Raw genomic sequence first — 22,431 nt, forward strand, 5'->3', positions numbered from 1 at the left:
TTAGAAGTTAGCTAACATATGAAATTAAATTATTTTAGTTGTTGACAAGGAATGAACCCAATTTTGCCAAATAAGAACTCAGCTAAATTGACTGGAAGACTCTATTGTGACTGACCGTAATGCGACTGACCATGGTTTTGCCATGTATACCTTATGTGTTCAAGTTGCTGACCATTTATAAGTATCATGTTGGATACTCATGTATAAGAGTTGTGTGTTAACATGTAGTAAAACTTTCACAATGTTTTTAGTTAGAAGGAACTTTTGAAATGTGACTATTGTATTCTTTAACATGTCCTAACTTACCGCTTTCACAATTTGTAACATGCAGAGCACAAAGCCCACAACATTTCTAATACCATCAATTCAAAGCCTTGGGTGTCAAGTACAAATCAGTCTATAAACTTACTGGAAAGAATATATCACACTGAACTACTATCACCAAGATCAAGAAAAGACACAGAAAAGTGCATTGCGACTGACCATGGATTTGGGTACTTTTTCAAAATGTCCATAGATTTACATTAAACTTACAGCAGGGTTTGAAGAAAATGATAGTGGAAAGCTTCCCTTCAAATATTACTAACTAAGGTTGTGTAGTTTTTGAGAAATGAGTAAAACCATGTCATGAAAATACGTTTGTAAAATAATGCTTAAAATAATTTTGGTCTCATGAGACCAACATTATTTTTATGACATTGTTTTACTCATTTCCCCAAAACTACAGCACCTCAGCACGTAATAGTTTAAGACAAGCTTTCTACTATCATTATCTTCGAACTGTGTAAGTTTAGTGTAAATCTGTGGACATTGTGTTTTTTGTCCTACAAAAAGTATATAGACCCTTTAAGATTCTTACTGAGGAACACACAAGTGTCGTGACCAGGTTAGACCAATTTTAGTCAGTGGGAAATAAATCCAAAAAAGTTGTTCAAGTTTAGGTTTCCAAACTGTCATACTTCATGTTATGAAACCATGCAATAAGTTGAATGGCCTTGACATTGTTCTCTGTGACATTTGTTGCTCCTTATCAAATTAGCAGTGTCTGCTCATTGGACAATATTTCGAAATCTATGCTGCTGTATTTTGCTAGAGTGCCAGGCGGAAATTGTGAGTTGCTGGGCAGGGCTGCCGAGCACCGCTCAGCGTGGCTAGAGCGCCTTACACTGGTCAACTGGGGATAACACTCACATCCTGCTGAGTCAGCTACCAGAACTTGAGTTTCATGCTCTAGACAGTTTGGCAACACTAAGCTAAGAAAATAAAGGTATAAGATAAAGCTGTGTGTCAATTTTCTAATGAACATTATTTTGTTTTTAATTATGTGAAGGAAAATCACTGTTTACCGCAAAGTTTTCATAGAGGAAGCCTAGTCTCTGGGATACATCATAGTCCTCAAGACGGGGCACCTTATTCTGTAAATTCAGGAGCGCTGCATCTTCTCTACATATTTCCATCTCCTTTCACTTGAAAAACCCTGCATGGAAGAAACCCAAGTTTAATTCAATTTGTACAACAACTACAAGGAAGAATAATGTTATGTTATTGATCAATGCTAATATAAATGCGCAATATAAATGTCCGTTTTATTATTATTTATAAGTACCTGTTTGGATCCACAAACTTGCTAGAATAAAATGTTAACACTAAAAAACAGCACTGCACTGCCTATTTTCTTGTTCGTTTGTTTCTTTGTTTCTTTCACTTATCTTTAGTTTATTTTGCATTTTAGATGCTCTGTGGTGCAGTCTTTAGGCCAATTAGAGACCTATTAGCATGGCTCTGCTTACCGCCGAATTCTGCGCTTACGATCACGATTCCCCGCTTATATGCAAGCGCCAAATTTATGCGCTAGCCCATAGATATAGAATAAATGCAAATAAGTCGACAAACCGAGATAGTGTATGTCAACATCCTAATGAGTAGTGTGTCGTCTTGCTGTGATAATTTATCTCGGGATGACGACATCCTAAAAGTAGGATCTCGTCTTGTTGTGATAACATATCTCGAGAAGTTGACATCCTAAAAGTAGGATGTCGTCTTCGTGGGAAAATTTATCTTGGGATGTTGACATTCTAAAAGTACGAACATAAAATTCAAAGATACACAATAGTTGCGGAAACACGTATTTCAAAGATACTCTACGCGAAAACACGGAAATGCAAGATATAACAACTCTGAAATGCGGAATTGGCAAAGATGTGACATCTCGGAAAGACGGACACGTTTGCATATGCAATCGTGTCCGGGCTATGCAAAAACCGTCCGGTGGACAAGTTCATGACTGTATGTATGTGCGAGCGTGCATGCACTGAACCTACGTATGCAGCATGGATACTCACGTATTTTATGATTGCAGCGAATACCCAACGGCCGAACATTTCCCATGTCATTCATGACATACACTTAGCTTGTAAAATAATGGCGAACTTGTTCCGTCGACCAAGGGCGATTAATTTACTGCAAGGACGGTTTTGCACGGGGCGGACACAACTGCATATGCAAATGTGTCCGGGCGGACACAATTGCATTACGCAGCAGCGTCCGGGGGGACACAATTGCATATGCAAAACCGTCCGGCTGACGTTATTGCATGCGACACCGGCTTGTTTATGTTAATAAGGGTAGCTTGAAAACCGTACTCCTGTCCTTCAAACGCATTGTTGTAAATCCTGATACCCATCAGGTTTAACAACAATGCGTTTGACCGCGGTATAGGCCTACGGTTTTCCAAAGCTACTGGAGCAACAACAAGCCGGTGACCAATTTGAACAGGATTTTAACGTCATTAACTAGTGCATCCAATCTATAAATATTGTTATCATGTGGAGGGCCATGACCAGGAATAACAGTTTGGCCATGTTTGGACCATTTGACTAATGGAACTTTTGAGAAATTACTCTCCAAATTCAAAGGAGTGAAAATGCACTCTTTAAAGAGCCGTATGAGGGATCGGGACAACTCTTTTCCGAGTGGTCTTCCACTCTAATAGATTGAAGTTTGCATCTTTTTGTGTGATTTTTCACTCTGTCCTGGAGTGAAACCCCTCCCTCTAGAAGAGTGAAATAACCACCACTTTTTTTAAAGAGCCATAGTAGGGACAACTCGAAATGTAAAGAGTGGTGTTTTTCATTCTTTTACATTTAGAGAGTAAGTCAAGTAGCTGCGACACAGCTGTAATGTTGTTTGCGATCACGTAACCCTCCTCCCGACGGCGGGAGGAGGGTTACGTTATGTTACCCCATGACAGGGTGAAAATGGCACAACAAACTTAATCAGACCTGTATCCTCGTGTCCTGCTATATTCACGCACTTAAGATTTCAGATAAAATTTTTATTTAATTAACAGAACCGAGAACAACTTTGAGCTTTATTTTCTTTTTTTGTCTGATGTCAAAAGTGGTTCAAATTCACGTCAAATTCGCTTCGCATTCGCATTCGCAGGAAGTATGAACTGGGCGTAGGCCTAAGGCTCCCCCGTGAGCCTATACGTTTTCGAAATCATCGTTGATAGGTGATTTTTTTTTTTTTTTTTTCGTTTGCCATCAAAAACTCCAGTTTCCTTTGAACTAAAAAAAACAAAACTTTCCCCCCACACTCAATATACATTAATGAAAATGCTTGTATTGCCTTTTTATCAAGGTAAATTAAAATTAAATAAAAAAGCATGAAATTTTCTGCTCGGTACTCACTGTTGGTTTTCTGTCGCATCTAAACTTTTCGTCGCGCGGCTGTGCATGGGTGGGTTTCTGTGTTGAGTTGTACCATGGGATTTTTGCACCTTCACCCTATTCAGTGTCATGTACGCCGGAGTCGCGCATGGCTGGTTTTCTTTATTGAGTTTTAATAGTCTGGTATGTACGGGGAGCGGGGGGGGGGGGGGGGGTACGGGGACCCCCCGAGTCAGAGAAACAGAGCGCCCGCTAGCGTTATTTCATTACAAGTGCGTACAGTTTTTGCCGTGCATAGAACGTTGGTTGTGTGTGACCGCGCAACACCAATGGTCTTGGAACCAAGACTAACTCTACATGCGCAAAGGGACATGTGTTAAAGGCAGTGGACACTATTGGTAATTACTCAAAATAATTATTGGCATAAATAATTCTTGGTGACGAGTAAAGGGGAGAGGTTGATGGTATAAAACATTGTGAGAAACGGCTCCCTCTGAAGTGCCATAGTTTTCGAGAAAGAAGTAATTTTCCACGAATTTGATTTCGGAGACCTCAAGTTTAGAACTTGAGGTCTCGAAATCAACCATCTAAACGCACACAACTTCGTGTTGCAAGGGTTATTTTTTGTTTCATTATTATCTCGATCGCAACTTCGACGACCGATTGAGCTCAAATTTGCACAGGTTTGTTATTTTATGCATATGTTGAGATACACCAACTGTGAAGGCTAGTCTTTGACAATTACCAATAGTGTCCACTGCCTTTAATCACCATGTGTTATGCGCTATATTATGGGCTGGAGGTGGATGTTATTAATTTAAAAAGGGGCGCTTTTTTAAGCTTGTAGGCCTACACAGTTCGCCTGATGGAGGGACGCAGAATCTGTTGCCTCACACCGGTTTAAACAAGAGTTTGGTCTAACTAGTCTTGGTAATGATTATGCAAACATTCTTGACAGCTGACCTGACATATATTGGACACATTGAGAATGACATGTAGTTTCCAGTTTTTCCTTAAAAACTGATACCTGGATAAAGTTTTATTTTTTATTTATTTTTTTTATTACAAAAAAGTCAATTGAATTTAAGTTTGCGGGGTGTCGTGGCCGAGTGGATAAGAGCACCGAACTCAAGCTCTGATGCTTCTGTTCAGCAGAGTGTGGGTTCGAGTCCAGGTCGTGACACTTGTGTCCCTGAGCAAGACATTTAACTATTGCTTCTCTCCACCCAGGGGTAAATGGGTACCTGTGAGGGCAGACATGGTTCTTGTGATTGGTTTAGCCATGTAGCGCATATAATTGTCGCACAGGCTGTATACTCCCCAGGGAGCTGAGATGGTTTAAGGAATGATTTAAGGCCCAGTGACCAGGGGTAATAATGTCGGAAGCGCTTTGAGCACCCCGTGAAAAAGCGCTATATAAAAACCGTGTATTATTATTATTATTATTAAGTTGACTTTACGGTTCGGGTACCCCTTAGCTTCATCTGACGTCACACCTCGAGGTTCGTGGATATGAACAGGGTTCAGATCAGCCCAGGCAACAATTTGTCTGGTGTGTCTAGAATTTGCCATCCTCAAACATTTCAAACATTTGCCATCTTTTGTTTAAACTTTTACTGCAATTTTAGAATCTTTAATGTATAGTATATAAATTTGTATTTTTTAATGAGCTAGGTCTGGGAGGGCTCATCTTTTTTGAAGACAGTTATTTTTTTCACTCTTGCCTTTCCCTCGACGGCCTGTGCTTGATTTATTGTTTTGCTTTTTTTGTCCGAAGAATTAAAATAAATAAAAAATAAACAATTTCCCGGGCACCCCCTTGTTAACTCTAAATAGCGCCCTCTTTTGACTTAACAGTTCATGCATGTGTAATCTAAATGGGTGTACAGCTGTGAACAGGTGAATCTGACCCCTGGGGAAAACAAGTTGCCGAGAACGAATACCCATATAACGGTAAATATGCATTGATTCTGAATTTTCAACCATTTAATTTAGATTTCCAAGTGAAGTTCTTTATAAAAAGTTTGTGAGGGGAGGATGGAGGGTCGAATATCGCGCATCTAAACTCATCATGAACTAGGCCCACACGGGCGCGCAAGAAGCTGTAAATTACAGTGGTTAGTATTACTTAAGTAATGTAGTGGGTTAGTTAGTAGACCTACATTGTGTATGTAGCTTTTTCGATAAGTTTTTGTTGTTTTATTGTGCATTTATTTTTCAGTTTTTGTAAGCGCTCTGTATAGTTTTCAATGGGGAGCGTTTCTAATACCTGTTAATGTTATTATTACTCCTAAAAGAGTCCTAGCTATTTCACTTCAGTTTTGTTCCGCTATCGTCTCCCGTTACCGAAATAGTTCTAGGAGTAGTAGTGTAGAGGAGAAGTTTTTAGTTACAATACTAGCTCTATCTTTGCTTAATGCTCTATCAGTACACCCAGTAGCTGATTGGGCGCTGGTGGTACTCCTTTTACTAGTAAAATATTGTCATTTAATATCGTGATAATGACAAAATTTTCGAAATGTTCAGTCATTATCAGTCATACTTCTAGTATGACCATATGGAGATAGAAATAGGCAATGAAACTGGACGGCTCAGGTAGAGGCTGTCCCAACTAACTAAAAATTCAGTAGTTGGGACAGTCCCAACTTGAGTGATCAGTTGACGGCCCAACTATATCTGCCACCCAATCATACCTCCATGCACCAACCAAGGAACCAGTAGGCCTGAAGAACCAGCACAGCAGTTATTTCATCACAAACTATTACTATTGTAAGTACTACAGTATTACTGCTGGTGTTCTGTAGACCTAGTTGCGATAACGTAACCCTTCTGACGGCGGAGCCGCGGGCCTCCGGCTCCGCCAATTCGGGAGGAGGGTTACATTATCGCAACTGCTTTAGACCCAGCCGTGTTGGGGTGCTGTTTTTTCAAAATTTGATATTGATATGACAAATTTCGCAAAAAAGGAGTACAGCGCCCCACTTACTGGGTCTACTACTAACCCACCTTGTTGAGCTGTTATGGCTCTCTTGTAAAAAAATCGGTCTCCCATCACCGTCGCCATTACTGTGGTGAGACTGATTTATTAAAAGATAGCCATAACAGGTGGTCTAGGGTCTATTGTACAGGTGGTGCATGGTTCTACTTTGTGTATATAGTATAGCTCCATAGATAGTGCAAAATACCCGATGCGTCTGAATAATTCAGATAAAAGTTTGAAGTTTCTCATCCAAATAAAGAAACACAAGATCTGTGAATCTATCATTTGTGAGCCAAATTGCAAGTCGAGACAAACTTAAAGGGGTAAAAAATCATTTTAGAAGCCTAACTTATTGTGGTTTTCTATGAGAGTTTTATCAGTCTCTTTGCAAGGCCCACTTATTTTAATAGTTAATATTGGCTCCTCGCGTTTTCGTTTCCAAATATTTCTTATCCCTGCAGACCAGTCAGCAATTGATTGAACAACCATGGCTGCTGCATCAGGAAGACTGGGTTCCAGACTCTACCTATCGGCCAAGGGTTTCGCCTCGAGGCATCCAGCGATTGCAAACTCCATCACCTACGGAACGATCCTGGGCGTGGCTGAGACGATGCAGCAGACCATAGCTGGTTGTGAAAAGTACGACTGGCCAAGAGTTGGGCGGATGATGGTGATCGGTGGGTGTGCCTATGGCCCCATTGGGTTCTACTGGTACAGGTGGCTAGATAGGGCGCTTCCAGGGGCAGCTAAACTCGCAGTTGCAAAGAAAGTCATCCTTGACCAACTGGTGTCTGCTCCGTTGTTTATAAGCATTTTTTACGTTGGTAAGTAGTAAACCATGTAGCCCCAAACCCAGGGGGAGGGGTGGCCAAGGGCAAGGGCGGTGGGCCCCTTGCTGCTCAGAACCCTTGCCCCCTATCTTGCCCTCACCATTGATTGATTGACTGATTGATTGAAATGGTTTATTTAAATTTAAATTTAAATTCAATAAAAACAGCGCCAAGGATGGTACAAGGTACATTACGAATTAAAGGGAAGGTACACCTTGGGTAATTACTCGAAACAAATATTAACTTAAAAACTGACTTGTTAACGAGCATTGGAGAGCTGTTGATTGTATAAAACATTGTGGGAAGCGACTCCCTCTTAAGTAATGTAGTTTTTGAGAAAGAGGTAATTTCTCACTTAAATAAGAAAAGACTTCTAGCTAGAAGTCTTTTATTTTTATCTGAAAGCACACAAACTCGTCCAACAAGGGTATTTTCTCTGTCATCATTTTCTCGCAACTTCGATGACCAATTGAGCCCAAATTTTCACAGGCTAGTTAACTTATGCTTATGATGGTATACACTAAGTGAGAACACTGGTCTTTGACAATTACCAAACGTGTTCAGTACCTTTAACATACATGTCACAAAATTTGTACATAGAATATAAACCAATAGTGTTTCACAAGCAAATGACATTCAACCCTTTAGCATTTTTAAAGCGGTTCAAGGGAAATTTGTAGGGTCTCATGGTCGTCTCGAGTGGTAGAGCAATGAGCATCAAATTCAAGTCCTGGCGCTTGATTGATGTGGGGGTTTGGGTCCTGGTTGCTTTGTGCAAGATGCATGACTATAATTGCTTCTCTTCACCTAGGGGTATAAATGGGTACCTTTAGGGGTAGAGGTTGAAATTATGTATGAACACCCAGGGGCATAAATGGGTACCTGCAAGGGTAGAGGTTGAAATTATGTATGAACACCCAGGGGCATAAATGGGTACTTGCAAGGGTAGAGGTTGAAATTATGTATGAACACCCAGGGGCATAAATGGGTACTTGCAAGGGTAGAGGTTGAAATTATGTATGAACACCCAGGGGCATAAATGGGTACCTGCAAGGGTAGAGGTTGAAATTATGTATGAACACCCAGGGGCATAAATGGATACCTGCAAGGGTAGAGGTTGAAATTGTGTATGAAAAGGCCACTGGAGCGCTGCGGTTGCCTGGGGTTCAGAATACTTTTCAGGGTGCTGGAGAAAGATTAAAGGAATTTTTATTGACCCAATGCCCAGGCATGGCCCAGGGCACTAATGTAAAGGGCATTAATTCTGTTTTTGTGTAAAATGTGTATAATAAGAACTTGTTGTTACTATAACATAATTTTGTTTGTGTTTTGTGGGTCATTTGCAGGATCCAGTATTATGGAACGCACAGAAGATATTTCTGCTGAATTGAAGGAGAAGTTTGTCCCAACATACACTGCCAGCTGTTGCTTTTGGCCACTGGCACAGGTAAACAATTCAAGTCTGGGTGCAAGCCGTTTTTGTTGACTGTCACTCAACTATCGCGATCCCCTGCTCTGCTCCACGCACATTACTATCAAACAGTAATGGCGTTTTTGGGGAAAACTTCTAGACCATCACATCCCACTCAAACATCCAAAACAGTGGGTTCCTGGCTTCCAGAATCGCCCTCTATATGTGGAATAGTCGCGATGCGTGTACAAAGCTCTCCATAAATAGTCGCCATTGTACATATCTGACAATTACTACAGCTGCAACCACAACGCAGACAGCTTAGATCATCCACATCTTCTCCTCAGTTTATCGTGCCCAGAACCCATGCTGTGTCATTTAGCTCATTCTCCTGTTTTGAACCAAAAGAATGGAAATTTCTCCCTAATCACATCAAGGATGCTAACACTTTTTTTTGTTCAAGAAACTTTTCAAGCATTATCTTTTCCAACAAGTGTATCGATATTAATTTCATCCAACACTCTTGAGCCCCTTTGAATGATTATGGTTGATTTTGGCGCTCTATAAACATCCTCTGATTGATTGATTGACTGATTGACGAGTGCCTATTCAACATGAACGTCTTGTACCAAGACTAGTAAAGAATTGCTAGATGCATATACTTTTTTTAAATTGAATTAAAAACATTTGTTTTCCCCAAATATTTATTGCTGGCGTTTTTAAATAAAAAAATCCCCCGAATCCTTCTAATCCTCTTTGCTGAAGAGGTTTCTTAATGTAAGTCTTTAGAATTAAACCATTTTCAATTGTCTCAAAGTGTTGTTCCCACACCCAAAGCTAATGTTGTATTTCCTCCTGAATATCTTATAAACTGACTTTAAAACTTTCTCCAAAAATGACAGACCGTCAATTTCCTGTTTCTACCTCCCCACTTCCGAGTTGTTTACGTCGCCACGCTGAGTATGGTCTGGTCTAATATCCTCTGCTTCATGAAGAGAATTGTAAGTAAATAATAATAATAACAATAATAATAATAACAATTATCAATTGAATTTATATTGCGCTCTCTCCAGGACCCGCCTGTTTGATGGCTCATAACAGTAAAAATGGCATAAGAAAAACACAAAGTCAGTTTAGGAAAAAGAACACCTCAGTAAAACCATAAACAAAATAGAAATTAAAGCCTTATTGACAAAAAAAGGTGCATAAACATCATAATGCTGTCAAAAACAATGCATCTTAGGTACAAAGTAAAAAAAAAAGTATTAATCATAACAACCGACAGATACAAAACACACCGCACATTATTATTATTATTATTATTATTATTATTATTATTATTATTATTATTATTATTATTATTATTATTATTATTATTATTATTATTATTATTATTATTTTAATTATTAATATTATTATTATTATTATTATTATTACATCACCAAATGCTCCTTTTTAGAAGGGAAGTTCTAAGTTGACGAATTATTCCATAGATTAGGTGCTGCTGAATAAAAAGCATGATTTCTTAAATGTAGCCAGCATTTTGTTGTTTGGATATTCTAAAAAGGACTTTACCTGCTGACCTGGAAAATCGTCCATTTCAACTCACTGTGACCAAACCGAGGCTAGAAGGAAACTAGACTGGTACCCATTATGGTGAATTTGAAGGCATGGTAATAAATTTAATGAATTTTAGCTGACATTGGCCCGAGAAAATATGTAGTTAAAAAAAAGAAATTATGATTATTATAATAATACTGTCTTTAAAATACAGACCTGTAAGCTGTAGCTTTGTGCCAATAAGATTGTAAGGCCAAGTAATTCACTTTGGCAATAGCTATGGCTTCAGGATTGGGCTGTTGCATATTTCAAAAAAATATTTACACAATTTGTTTTTCTACAAATATAGTTTTAGAGTTTAAGTTTTTTTTTTTTTCTCTTTTTTTTCTTTCTATTGCAGAGTATGCACAAAGAGGAGAAAGTGGTTCCAGTTTAGACAGCAATGTAGGGAGAACTATTTTCTACTACAAACCACATTAACAGGATTCCAACACTTTGAGTGCCGGGTATGGCCCCTAATTTGTATCTGTTCTAAACAATAATTGTTACTATTCGTGACGTCCTTCAGAATCCGTTATTTTTTTACTGATTTGATGGCCTTATTAGTACTGCCTTAAATTGTGCTGAGGCTGGTGGCATGCATGTACCAGTTTTAACAGAGTCTAACGCTTGGTTCATACTTCATGCAAAATGGGAAGCGAATTACATGATGCAACCAAATTGCTGCCAGCTTGCTGTTTGCTAGTTGTGATTCAAGGAATTTGGCTTCACTTTTACAACTCACTGTACAAGAATGACAGACTCTCTAGGGTTCTGATGTTTAAGGATTCTTGTGGAAAGATGTTTTCATTTTTTCTATTAGAAATAGATTACGAAATAGATTACACGCAGTTACTTAATTAATTAGCTATGAATTGCGCGTTCCGCGTGATAGTATTAGCGTACGCGCGCGTCTGACATGCGGAAGCTAGCCGGTTTTATATAAACAGCTCCAGCTGGTCATTATCAACCATTTAATCACCCCCACTTGACGCGCTCTCCACCAATAGGAGTAGCGAAACTGTCTGGGGTATTTATGAATATTTATTTATAGTTTCTTCCATACTGGGGCCATAGTTGGTACCCGCTGTCACCAGCATACCTTGATCGATTCGATGTTCATGTCAAATTACCTTGAAATTTGTTTCAATGTTTCAATGAAACTCTCAAGTGACTTTTTATTTGATCTTTCTTGATAGTTTTGCCTATTCAGCTCTATGGTGACACAAACCAATCTACATGTTATGACCCTACCTTTGAGTAGAAGGGAACTCACAAGATTTATTCCAGGTTATATGCATCAGTTAACACTGTTACCATCTGCAAATCATGCAAAAGAAATTGTTGAGAAAATAGAATTACCTGTTGCAAACAATTCTTACCAACCAACTCAGGACCGATGGTATGAATGCAAAAAATCGTTAATGGCCTGACGTTTCAACCCTAGCAGAGTCTTTCTCGAAGGCTATCAAATAAACAAATTTGGCCTTCGAGAAAAACTCTGCTAGGGTCGCAATGTCAGGCCATAAACTATTTTTTGCAAAAGTAGTTTAAGTTTGTTTATTGTTTAACTAGGTTAAATTAAAATGACTGAAAATTACTGAAATATAGAAATGCCAAATCATTTTTTTTAATGACAGGTAATGACATGCAAGTTTTAGTCACTTTTTGTTGTTTGGTTGTATTTATAGAACATAATTATGGCATTTATGCAAATTTTCTAGCTTATACCCACTTTGCAGTTTTCTGCATTATGTTCATTAAAAAAACATTAGGCCTAATTATAAAGCTACAAATTCGTTCCTTGTTCTCATTAAAAAGTTCTAAAGTTTGAAAAACTTTATTTTGATATAGTTTTCCCATCGGAAATTAATCAGATGTATTTTATTAAAAAACAAATTTTTTAAATGCTATGAGGCTGCCTTGTTAATTAAAAAAATAACACAATTGAATCTTTTTGCTCATATCTTCCATATTTTCTATGACACTTTATACTGTATTTTGTCTATAATTCTATTCTTCTTGAGTATTTTTCATAATTTTTTAAATAAATTAATATCAACAGATTAAAAGTTCAACTTGAATGTTGACATCATTCTGAGAAGAAAATTGATATTTTAGCATTTTGAATTGTCATTGAACCTTTACCAGAGCTGAAAGAATATACGGGTGAAAGCTTTTATAAATAAGCTTTTATAACAATCTTTTATTAAACTTCTTTAGAAAAATTCTAAAATGTTGTAAGCTACTTTTTGAACTCTCTCTTTTAAGCAGGTTTACGTAAATATGTATGTATGCAAATGTACTATTGAATTATAAAATGATAGAACTTTACTTGTCTGAATCTTGTAAATTGTTCTTTTTTAGTGGTTTCAGGAACAGTGGCTCACATAAAAAAGGGTTAATTAGTCTTGGTACAAGAGGTAGACCCCCCAACCCCAGTAGGTGATAGCGAGTTGGTATATACGCATTCAACCAGGGACCTGCATGTTTAAAGGCAGTGGACACTACGGCTCCCTCTGAAGTAACAGAGTTTTAGAGAAAGAAGTAATTTTTCACGAATTTGATTTCGAGACCTCAGATTTAGATTTTGAGGTCTCGAAATCAAGCATCTGAAAGCACACAACTTCGTTTGACAAGGTTTTTTTTCTCCATTATTATCTCGCAACTTCGACGAGCAACTGAGCTTTAATTTTCACAGGTTTGTTGTTTTGTGCATAGAGATACACCAAGTGAGAATACTGGTCCACAGTTGGAAAACGTTTACAAAGCCAATGGGAGCTGTTGCACAAAATTTAGAGTATACAAAAGAGGGACAATAGAAGGTCCACGGTTGCAGGCGTACACAAGCTTGTGTGTGTGTGATTAGGTATACACTTAAAAAACGGGGACCAATAACAAAAGAGGGACAATAGGAGGTCCACGGTTGCAGGTTGATACAAGCTTGGTGGGTTTGGGAGTAGTAGCATTGTGCAAGGTGCGCTGAAAATGTAAACGGAGCAATGTAGACAATTATTTTTTTGAGGATAACTCGGTACGCTTTACAGATGCATTGAATTATGTGCGTTACTTGTCGTGTACTTTTACACATTGCCCATTAAGCACAATGCATGGACAAGGATTTCTGGCCCAAGGTTAACATGTCACACTGGGCAATTTACTTGCAACCAGTTCCAGGCAATCTCCAAGAAGAGAATCCATTCACATGTACACATTCTTGGGGGATCGTAAGACATGGTTTGAAAAAATGACTCGTGTGCTACCGTACCCAGAGTGGTCCTGTAGCATCCACCAGCAGTTGGTTGCCTCCAAGTTGCCTGCAAAAGTTGTGTCGTGTGACAAGGTCCTTACAATAGAAATAAGGAGGTTTAGCACCAAAATTTGAGCTGATACGTCGTGTGTAGGGAAAGTGTTTCTCACGAAGCATTGTTTGATCAGTAGCTTCCCCCCCCCCCCCCCCCCGAGTCCACTGGAAAACAGCTATATAGGTGACTTTGGTGGGAGTAGAACCAACAACATTTTACCTTCTAGCATAGACATCCGGACTAATTTGATCTTTTGTGGCAATCATTTTGGTTCCCTACTCAATTTTTGTATTTATATAGTCTACTTACTTATATCGTGAAGTCTGTGGTTTCCCGAACCCTCTGGAAAAAAATCTATATACTTTTTGGGACCTAAAATAGTTGTTTTGCATTCTTCAGGTATGTAGTTTCTAAGGATTTCTCAAAATCTCCTTGAACCTTCAAGTTTTCTTGAAGGAAGTAAAGCAATGACTAAAGAGACAAAAGAAATATTCCACATTTGTAATGCACAGGGTCTGTTGACCTCCTGAAAAGTGTACCATCTTGGAGGGTTTGGATCTAGGGGAACCAATCAAGCTCACATTCTTTAAACCTCCTCCCTCAATCTTGAGTGGATGTCTTTACTGCTTTTCCACCATTCCCAACAAGTGAAACGAGGCAAAAACGAACCCTTCTTCATATGGTTGTCAACTTAAAAGGTTACACATCTTCAAACTTAAACTATTTTGTGAAGAACAAAAATGAGTTTTGGTTTCTTTGGCCGGAACTCTCAATTTTATTTTGCACTTCTAAAAAAAACAAAAAATCCAGAAAGTCTACTCAAAATACACAACCCATAAAATACATTTGGAAGAAACTGTTTTTATATTAATAGTTAGAATTTCTTTTGGAAGGCAACAAATATAATATAATCTTTAAACTTCTTAAATATTTAAAAAATATTATAAACAACTATTCTGCCATATATGCATATGTCATCAAATGCAATTTGAACAAATTAAGGCAAAATATACTAAAAGGCATTGTACACCTATGGAAATTGTCAATGGCCAGTATCTTTACTTGGTGTATCCCAAAATAACAAACCTGTAAATTTAGGGCCTATGGGCTGAATTGCTCATGAAATTTCTAAGAAAATAATAGAAAAACACTCTTTTTGTATCAAATTGTTTGCTTTCAGATGCCTGAGACTGAAGCCTTTTTTGTTTTTGGGGTGAATTATTACCTCTTTCCCTTGAACTACATTACTTCAAAGGGAGACATTACAAAGTATGATTTCACTGTCTTTAAAGGCATAGACACTATTGCCAATTACTCCAAATAACTGTTGGCAAAAAAACTTGGTAACGAGCAATGGAGAGTTGTTGATAGTATGAAACGTTGTGAGAAAGGAATCCCTTTGAAGTAACTCCCACTTCAACTGAAGCTTTTTATAATATAAATATGACAGCAAACAAATTTTGCACATGAAAGCATACAAATTCGTGCAAACAGCTGGGTGTTTTTTTCTTCATTAATCTCTTGCAATTTCGATGACAAATTTTCACAGGTTTGTTATTTTATGCATATGTTGGGATTCACCAAGTGAGAAGACTGGTCTTTGACAATTACCAAAAGGCGTCCAGTGCCTTTTACTTGTCAATAATTACCAAAAGTGTACACTACATTTAAATCCATCACATGAAAGTTAACGAAATAAAAACAGGCTTCAACAATCAAATTCTGTTGTACACATTCCAAGTACAAAAGGCCTAATAAATTAAAGATATGGGCCCAATCTCATAGAGCTGCTTTAGCACAAAAAAAAGTAGCTAAGCACAACAAAGTTATGCTTACAAGATTGAGGTTAGCAGCCAAACTTCCATGTCACACATTAAATTTGTGACTGGTATTCTGCTATTTTTTTCTGCGCAAAAAGATTTAAGCAATATTTTCTGCTTATGCAGATCTGTGAAATCGGGCTCCGCTGGAAGAAATAACAACTTAAATTAGAAATTAAATACCAAAAATGCATTCGACTGCAAATACATAGCATGGGAAATTCAATTTACGATCTGTAATAAGTTAAATAATAAATATTTTGACAAATTTCATAAATTATTTTTTAGCAGCTGCAGCGTTCTTCTTCAAACATTGTGCCACAAAATACTGATAAACTTTATACAATGTTAAGTGGGTTTGTGTGGCCTACCCTTCTAGGACATTTTTCAATAGGGACAATAAGTCCTCACTGGTTCTGTTTTCATGGATCCTCACTAATCATTTGAGTACAAAACCAATAGGGATTGCTTCAATACAGGAACAACAGAAAGCACATTAGGCGTCCTCTAACGTAATGGTCAAACACGACTGAATGTAGTTGATCATGTCCTCTTTTTTCAACATAACCCATATAATACACCAATTTATGTGTAAAGCACTGAATACTTCATACTTTCCCCCCGAGTCTCGAAAAAAACACCGCAGACATATAACTCAAGTTGGATTCGAACCCACGACTGTTGCCATTTTAGAGCAGATGTCTTACAAACTAGACCACTGCAATTGCCCAGTGGCTAGAGGCAGTTCGAATCTTACATTTAGCAGCGGGAACCGCATCAATTTTTAATATTTTTTTGTACTAAAAGATGTTAAATTATACATTTATTGAAAGCAAATAGTATTTTGAAAAATAGACAACAGGTCTTATAGTGTTATTTAACAGACAAATGAACTCAAAATGTTTGAATACATATAAAACGCCTTTACCCTACAATGAAAAAGTTCCTTGAACATTAGCAATGGCACTACAGGGGGGGGGGGTATGTATTTGCCCTCCCGCAAAAAGATCTCAGTCCCCATCCCCCCCCCCCAGTCTAAATTAAATTTAACACCAATCCCAGACCACATTAGTATTACCGCAGCTCAAGTCGGTCATCGTGGTAAGTCAGTGCTTTTTTAGCAGTACAAACAAAATAAACATTACCCCCTCCCCCCATAAACATGGAAATGTGGCCTCAAAGGAGTTAAATGATTCTTGGAAAAACAAACAGGACTTCTGGTCTATTTATGGATACCCTTTAAACGTATTTGGTATTTATTATTATTTTTTGTTTTATTTATTTATTTAATTGTTCAAAAAAAATTGGGGGGGGGGGAGGCAAACGGGAGGAAACGAAATAACTTGGAAGTGCTTTTGATGTATTGAACCATTCATTTGTGCTTTTTTTTTTGCTCTAAAATTGGATCCAGTTACACTATAATTCATACTTGTTTAGCCTAGATAGTGTAATGTTATGGTGCTACCAATGCTGCGGGATCAACAAGGGAGTTGTAGCTTTGACCATAGCAGGAGTAAAAGCAGCCAATTATTTGTTTCAAAAGTGTGCCCAGCTGTCTAGGTACCAAGAAGCTGCTGTTGCTAGGGTTTTACTGTACATTGGTTGCTATGGGATAGTGCAGTGGTTGCTATGGGTGTACATCTACATGTAATACTTTGTTTGCTATGTGTACAGTGTCGCATTCACGTGGCTTTCAAGTAAAAATAAAGACATATCATGATGCAATGCCCTCTAAACCGAACAAAAGGCACAATCTTTGTAAAGGGTGTTTTCTAATTTTCCGTCCTATGGAATTGTTTCAATGACTCATACCGCGCTTGGCATGCGATATTAACACTCCACTTATGTGTCATGAATAGTTGTGTTAAATTTGTTATTAATGGCCGACTTTACCCTACAGGTATATCTGTACATGAACCATACTATAGTTATACGCATTAGGCGTGAGACTCACGCATTTGGGCTCTGTCTCACGCTCACACGCACAGCAACCATTTTCTAACGCATTGGGGCCAGACCGGGAAAAAAATAAAAATTAACGACAATGCATTGCCAAATCGCGCTCGTGTGTACAAAAAACGTAATCTACAATGTTTGCACAATCTTCAGATTGCACGCAGTTTATCAGAATCATCAACTAGCTACCGTACAAGCACAGCGCAAATTTGCAGATTGCGCACGCAAAGTCTCACGCAAAGCTGGCCTCTGGACTTGGCATCTCTGTCATCACTGTATACATGAACCAAACTATTGACCCAATTCACCTGACATCATCATCAGAATAATCTTTGAAGCGCCATTTTGTTGGTCAAAGTCACTGGCGTTATTCATTGAAGTGCGCATTTTAGGCGTGTGATGTGCGTGCCAGGGGTCAATAGTTCAACCTTGTACACATGAACCATACTATAGTCCAACCTTGTATTAACCATACTATAGTTCATCCTTGTATTGTGAACCATACTATATGGCACCCTCGGCTTCGCCTCGAGTGCCATTTTCCCCTTCTGGTGTACAAAACGCCATGGACCTCATCACAGCGTGCAACAATTGTATAATGTACCATGGCTGCACAGCGCAACAGGTAACATGAGTTATGTTAACCGGTGTACATCAACTTGATCGTTCCCACCGTTGGTCGATTTCCAGCTCTTAGTACGAAATGACCACGGGTTGAGGGAACAGTGAAGAATGGTTTCTTATTTTGAACAACTGTTCGCCTGCTTATTAATTTGTGCATACTCCGTCGTTATAGTGTTTGAAGATGACAACATAACTTTGAGAAGAGGAATAACCATGTTACCAAGGTATAACAAAACAATTGTTGCACGCTGTGATTTGGGGTGCATGGATTTTGAACACCCTCGGGGGAAAATGGCACCCTCGGCTTCGCCTCGGGTTCCATTTCCCCACTCGGGTGTACAAAACGCCATGGACCCCGTCACAGCATGCAACAATTGTACAATGAACCATACTAAAGTTCATCCGTGTAAACATGAACCGTACTACAGTTCATCCTTTAGAGCTTGAACGAGCCAATCATTTCCATAAACCTCATCAGATTCTTCCTCGCTCAGATAGTCTTCATCTGCATCTTCCTCTCGCCGCAGCAGTGATGAATAATGAAGCTTCCTCTTCTTGGGGACGAGCTGTTCAACCAAGACCACAACCATCCCCCAAGCAAGGGCCAGGCCTGCCGACGCACTGTACAGGACCTTCAACCCCACTTGATCGTAGACGAGGCCCCCCACGGAACCCCCGATGAAGAAGCCGAGACCATGGTACATAGAGTTCAGGATGGATTGTGTGGATCGGTCCATAGCTGGGGGGGATATCTGCTCAGCGTACGAGGATACTGTTTGGAAGAGAGCCTGCTGACTGAACGCGCACAGCACTTCAACTGGAACGACAGCCCAAGGTGTCCACAGAAACGCAAAGTAGAGAAGACGTGATGAGAGGCACAGCAATGCCACAACCAGGACACCAGTGTGGCCAAGTTTTCGAGTCAACCAGCCAGTTAGAAAAAGCATTGGAATTTGGGAGGTGACAGAGACTAGCAGCGCAACTCCCATGACAACTTCTGATCCTCCAAGGTCTTGCATATGCCAGAAGAGGAAATTGTGTATGTTTGACGCTATCGCTCCTGCAATAAATGTAGTGAGTGTCACCACAACATTGTGCGGATCAGCAAAGAGCAGTCTGATGCCCTTACAGAATCTCATCTGCTTGTTTCCTTTCCTTATTGCAGGGATGGGGTAGAAGAAAGCCAACAAGAAGGCAAGTCCGAGGAGAACCGCAAACATGTAAAAGTGGATCATGAAGTGGCTCGCCTTCAGGAAGATACGGCAGTCCGTCTTGTCAACAATAACTGCAACAGTCACGGCAAAGATGGCAAAGCCAATCATACTCGGCACTCGATGTCTCTTGTACTTGTCAAGTTCATCTACAGCATCCAGAGTCTCATGTAGATTGCTGTCGCATATTTTGTCAACGGGGCACGAAAGGCTCTCCCCGATGACCACAATCAGGAGTGCAATTACAAACACAATGTGCTCAGATTCAAGGAAACTGGTCAGAGGTTTACTTACAATGTCCTGTGCCTGGCCCAACGACTGAGGATATTGGTTATTTTGTGATATTTCAGATGCCTCAATCGGTACAGTGTGTTTATCGACGTTGCTACGCTTCTTTCTGTCATGAGATACACTTGGTTTTCCTGCAAAGATAGATTTTGTCGTTTCAATCTTTTGCCTCCGATTTGGTTTACTATTTGAGTTTTCTGTCAAAGTGGGTTTCCTCTGCCTTTGGTTTGGCTTATGATTAAATTTCTTCTTTTTGTTTCCTGATGCTTGATTATGATCGATGTTACCCCAGTTCAGATGGGTCCCAGGTCTTCCATCATTGTGATTTGGATTTAACTTAAGGTTATTGCTTTGTGGCTGCATCACAGATTCATGGTTATAATATTGGTTGTGATTTAGTTGCTGGTTGTTGCTTTTCGTTGTCGAAGGGGACACAACAGCAGGTAGAGTTGGAGTGGTTGAAATATAACTAGGTGCTGAATCTTGATAATCCTCAAGTTGGGACTGTTCATTGTTTGATTGGAGATGATCAGCTGTAGATTCTTCAGTGTACTGGGAGTTGGATTCTGGCAGAGTATTTGACTCTGGAAGGGGGTTGCTTGGCTTAGGAGTCCAAATCTGATTTGCGTTATTGTGAGGTGAAGGCCGTGCTGTACTTCCCGTATCGTGGTTGAGATTTGGATGGAAATTATCAAAGGGTAGTTTTCTGGTTGGTTTTATTCTTAAATAAAGAGTTGTTGTCTTCTTGGTGTTGATCCACAGGTTAGAATCAGTTGAACCGATGAAGTCCTTTGAGGTTTGAGAGGTTGAGAATGGACTACCTGACAGGGTCGATGTGTAACGAGTTGTAGGGGCGGTTGATGAAGGCATGCTTACAGCATCTTCATTATCAACTCTTGAGTTGTTTGAAGGTTCTCTGTAGTTTGCCGAATTATTTCTAGGGTTGCAGTAGGCTAAATAGAGATCTCCATCTGCTGGCGGTAACAGCGTCAACCCAAGGTTAGATGCCAGCATCATAAACATAGCAACCATCAAAACGATACGCTGTCTGCCATGTTTTGTAGCACAGCTGCTCCACAGCGGTGCACCCCACAGTGCAACGAAAGCCTTCAGTCCACAGATGACACCCGTCTGGGTGGCACTCAGGCCTAGTTGACGGAAGTACAGGGTCAAAAAGGGGAAGAGGCATGCTTTACTAGCTGAGTACGTAAAATAGAAAAAACTGACAAAGGTCAGAGTTCGTTGTAGGTCGACTTGATCTCCTTTGGGCATAGTGGATGAATTTTCAGATCTTCGATGTTGACAAATGTCCGACAATCTCTAATCTGCTGTCTTCATTTTTCTACCAGTTGGCAGGTTAAATCAGCTGAGGGTCTGTGAAAGGAAAAAAATCAATCATTTAACAATAACCTCAAATTTAATTGATGTTTTATATTTTGATATTCGCTCATATTAGAGCCAAACGAGAGAAAACATTAAATAAATTTAAGTTTTAGATGTGGGAGGAAAACCCAGAGAAAGTCCATGCAGTCAAGTAGGGACTGACTGATGATAGTGATAACCAATCCACACAGTACCGCCCCCGGTGGGATTCGAGTCGATGTCTTAGAGGTGGAAGGCGAGGCAAGACACCACTATACAAACCCGACCACCAGGGCCCAATTTCATGGCTCTGCTTACCGTAAGCACAGAATCGGCGCTTACGGAAGCAGGGAATTCTGTGCTTACGGCAAGCATATTTCACAGTTTAGTGTGCGTACTCCACGTTACCAGACATTCTACGCTTACAAGGCTAGCGCAGAAATTCGGCGCTTGCACGTAAGCGGGAATCGCGATTGTAAGCGCAGAATTCGGCAGTAAGCAGAGCCATGAAATTGGGCCCTGGTTTAAGAACATTCTAAAATAAAAATTATAAATAAGTTACAAAAGTCTTTTCACAAGATGCCATGTATGTGACATGTCTCAGATCACCATTTTTTTCACTGATTTGTACTAAAAAATAAAAAAAAGTATTTAAAAAAGAATTAAATTAAATAAACTACCTTTCCTTGCTTATTCGGGTTTATTTGTAAATTGTAATTAATAATTACTTTTTTTTATTGGTCATAAATAACTCATATATTACTTAATGAGTCTTGTCAATAAAGGACGAGTAAAAAAAGGCAGTGGTCGGAATCAATTGTTTTGTCAATTTGTTTTGATTTCGTTTACTTTTTATAGCCTATCTATGTTATTATTAATTATTTATCGATATTAATAAATAAAGTAACTTTAGATACCAGTAGTAGTAGTAGTAAAAAATAAAAACGAATGAAAAAGTGGTGCAGGGTCACAGGTGGATACGGAAACTTTGCCGAAAAAGGCTTACACTTTATTCAGCTTGTCTGTACTCTAGTCTCTACTGTCGTCGTTTCATGCGTAATCGCTTCATCGTCTTTCTATCTAAAGACTAAAGTAAACATGTAAAGGAAAGATCGTGTCAGCCGCCACCTAACCACCGTCGTGTCTACAAATTGTATGTTTTTCGTTATGTGAAAAAGTTTCGTATTTTAAGCTTCCATGATAACCCATCCGCCTGTTGGCGGTTTCAAAGTGTGACGTAATGCTAGTCTCTTTCAACCAGCTGCTAGTTGCTGTTTATTTCATTATCTTTTCTTTGCATTATTAGTTAGGAAGATGAAAATTTACGACGAAATTGTAACTCCAATTCAGCCTATCAAATTGTAGTTTTTGTTT

At 39.1% G+C, this 22,431-nt stretch overlaps 2 protein-coding genes across 3 annotated transcripts; one reads left to right on the plus strand and one right to left on the minus strand.

The window, feature by feature from the left end:
* The first annotated feature begins 5,546 nt into the window (after positions 1-5,546).
* Positions 5,547-11,272, plus strand: LOC117292107 (mpv17-like protein). Of its 2 annotated transcripts, none has more exons than XM_033774028.1 (5): positions 5,547-5,624; positions 7,113-7,475; positions 8,828-8,928; positions 9,795-9,893; positions 10,853-11,272. In XM_033774028.1, the coding sequence occupies exons 2-5, from the start codon at positions 7,139-7,141 to the stop codon at positions 10,886-10,888; spliced, it is 573 nt and encodes a 190-aa protein (XP_033629919.1). In that variant the 5' UTR covers positions 5,547-5,624; positions 7,113-7,138; the 3' UTR covers positions 10,889-11,272. The 2 variants fall into 2 exon arrangements, with proteins under 2 accessions (XP_033629919.1, XP_033629920.1); XM_033774029.1 differs by lacking the exon at positions 5,547-5,624 and adding an exon at positions 5,639-5,788.
* A 6,443-nt stretch (positions 11,273-17,715) lies between these two features.
* LOC117292668 (major facilitator superfamily domain-containing protein 6-like protein B) lies at positions 17,716-22,213 on the minus strand. The gene is made up of 2 exons (XM_033774803.1): positions 22,064-22,213; positions 17,716-21,069 (listed from the first exon to the last, which is right to left on the minus strand). Exon 2 carries the CDS (start codon positions 20,965-20,967, stop codon positions 18,619-18,621), a length of 2,349 nt encoding a protein of 782 aa, XP_033630694.1. The 5' UTR covers positions 20,968-21,069; positions 22,064-22,213; the 3' UTR covers positions 17,716-18,618.
* Between the last annotated feature and the right edge of the window lie 218 nt (positions 22,214-22,431).

Source organism: Asterias rubens, chromosome 7, assembly GCF_902459465.1.
Source record: "Asterias rubens chromosome 7, eAstRub1.3, whole genome shotgun sequence".
Lineage (NCBI taxonomy): Eukaryota > Metazoa > Echinodermata > Asteroidea > Forcipulatida > Asteriidae > Asterias > Asterias rubens.

Coding starts and splice junctions, on each gene's coding strand:
- LOC117292107 (XM_033774028.1), top strand. CDS start 7,139: ATGGCTGCTGCATCAGGAAGACTGGGTTCCAGACTCTACCTATCGGCC. Junction 7,476..8,827: donor TATAAGCATTTTTTACGTTG/GTAAGTAGTAAA, acceptor GGTCATTTGCAG/GATCCAGTATTATGGAACGC. Junction 9,894..10,852: donor TCTGCTTCATGAAGAGAATT/GTAAGTAAATAA, acceptor TTTCTATTGCAG/AGTATGCACAAAGAGGAGAA.
- LOC117292668 (XM_033774803.1), bottom strand. CDS start 20,967: ATGCCCAAAGGAGATCAAGTCGACCTACAACGAACTCTGACCTTTGTC.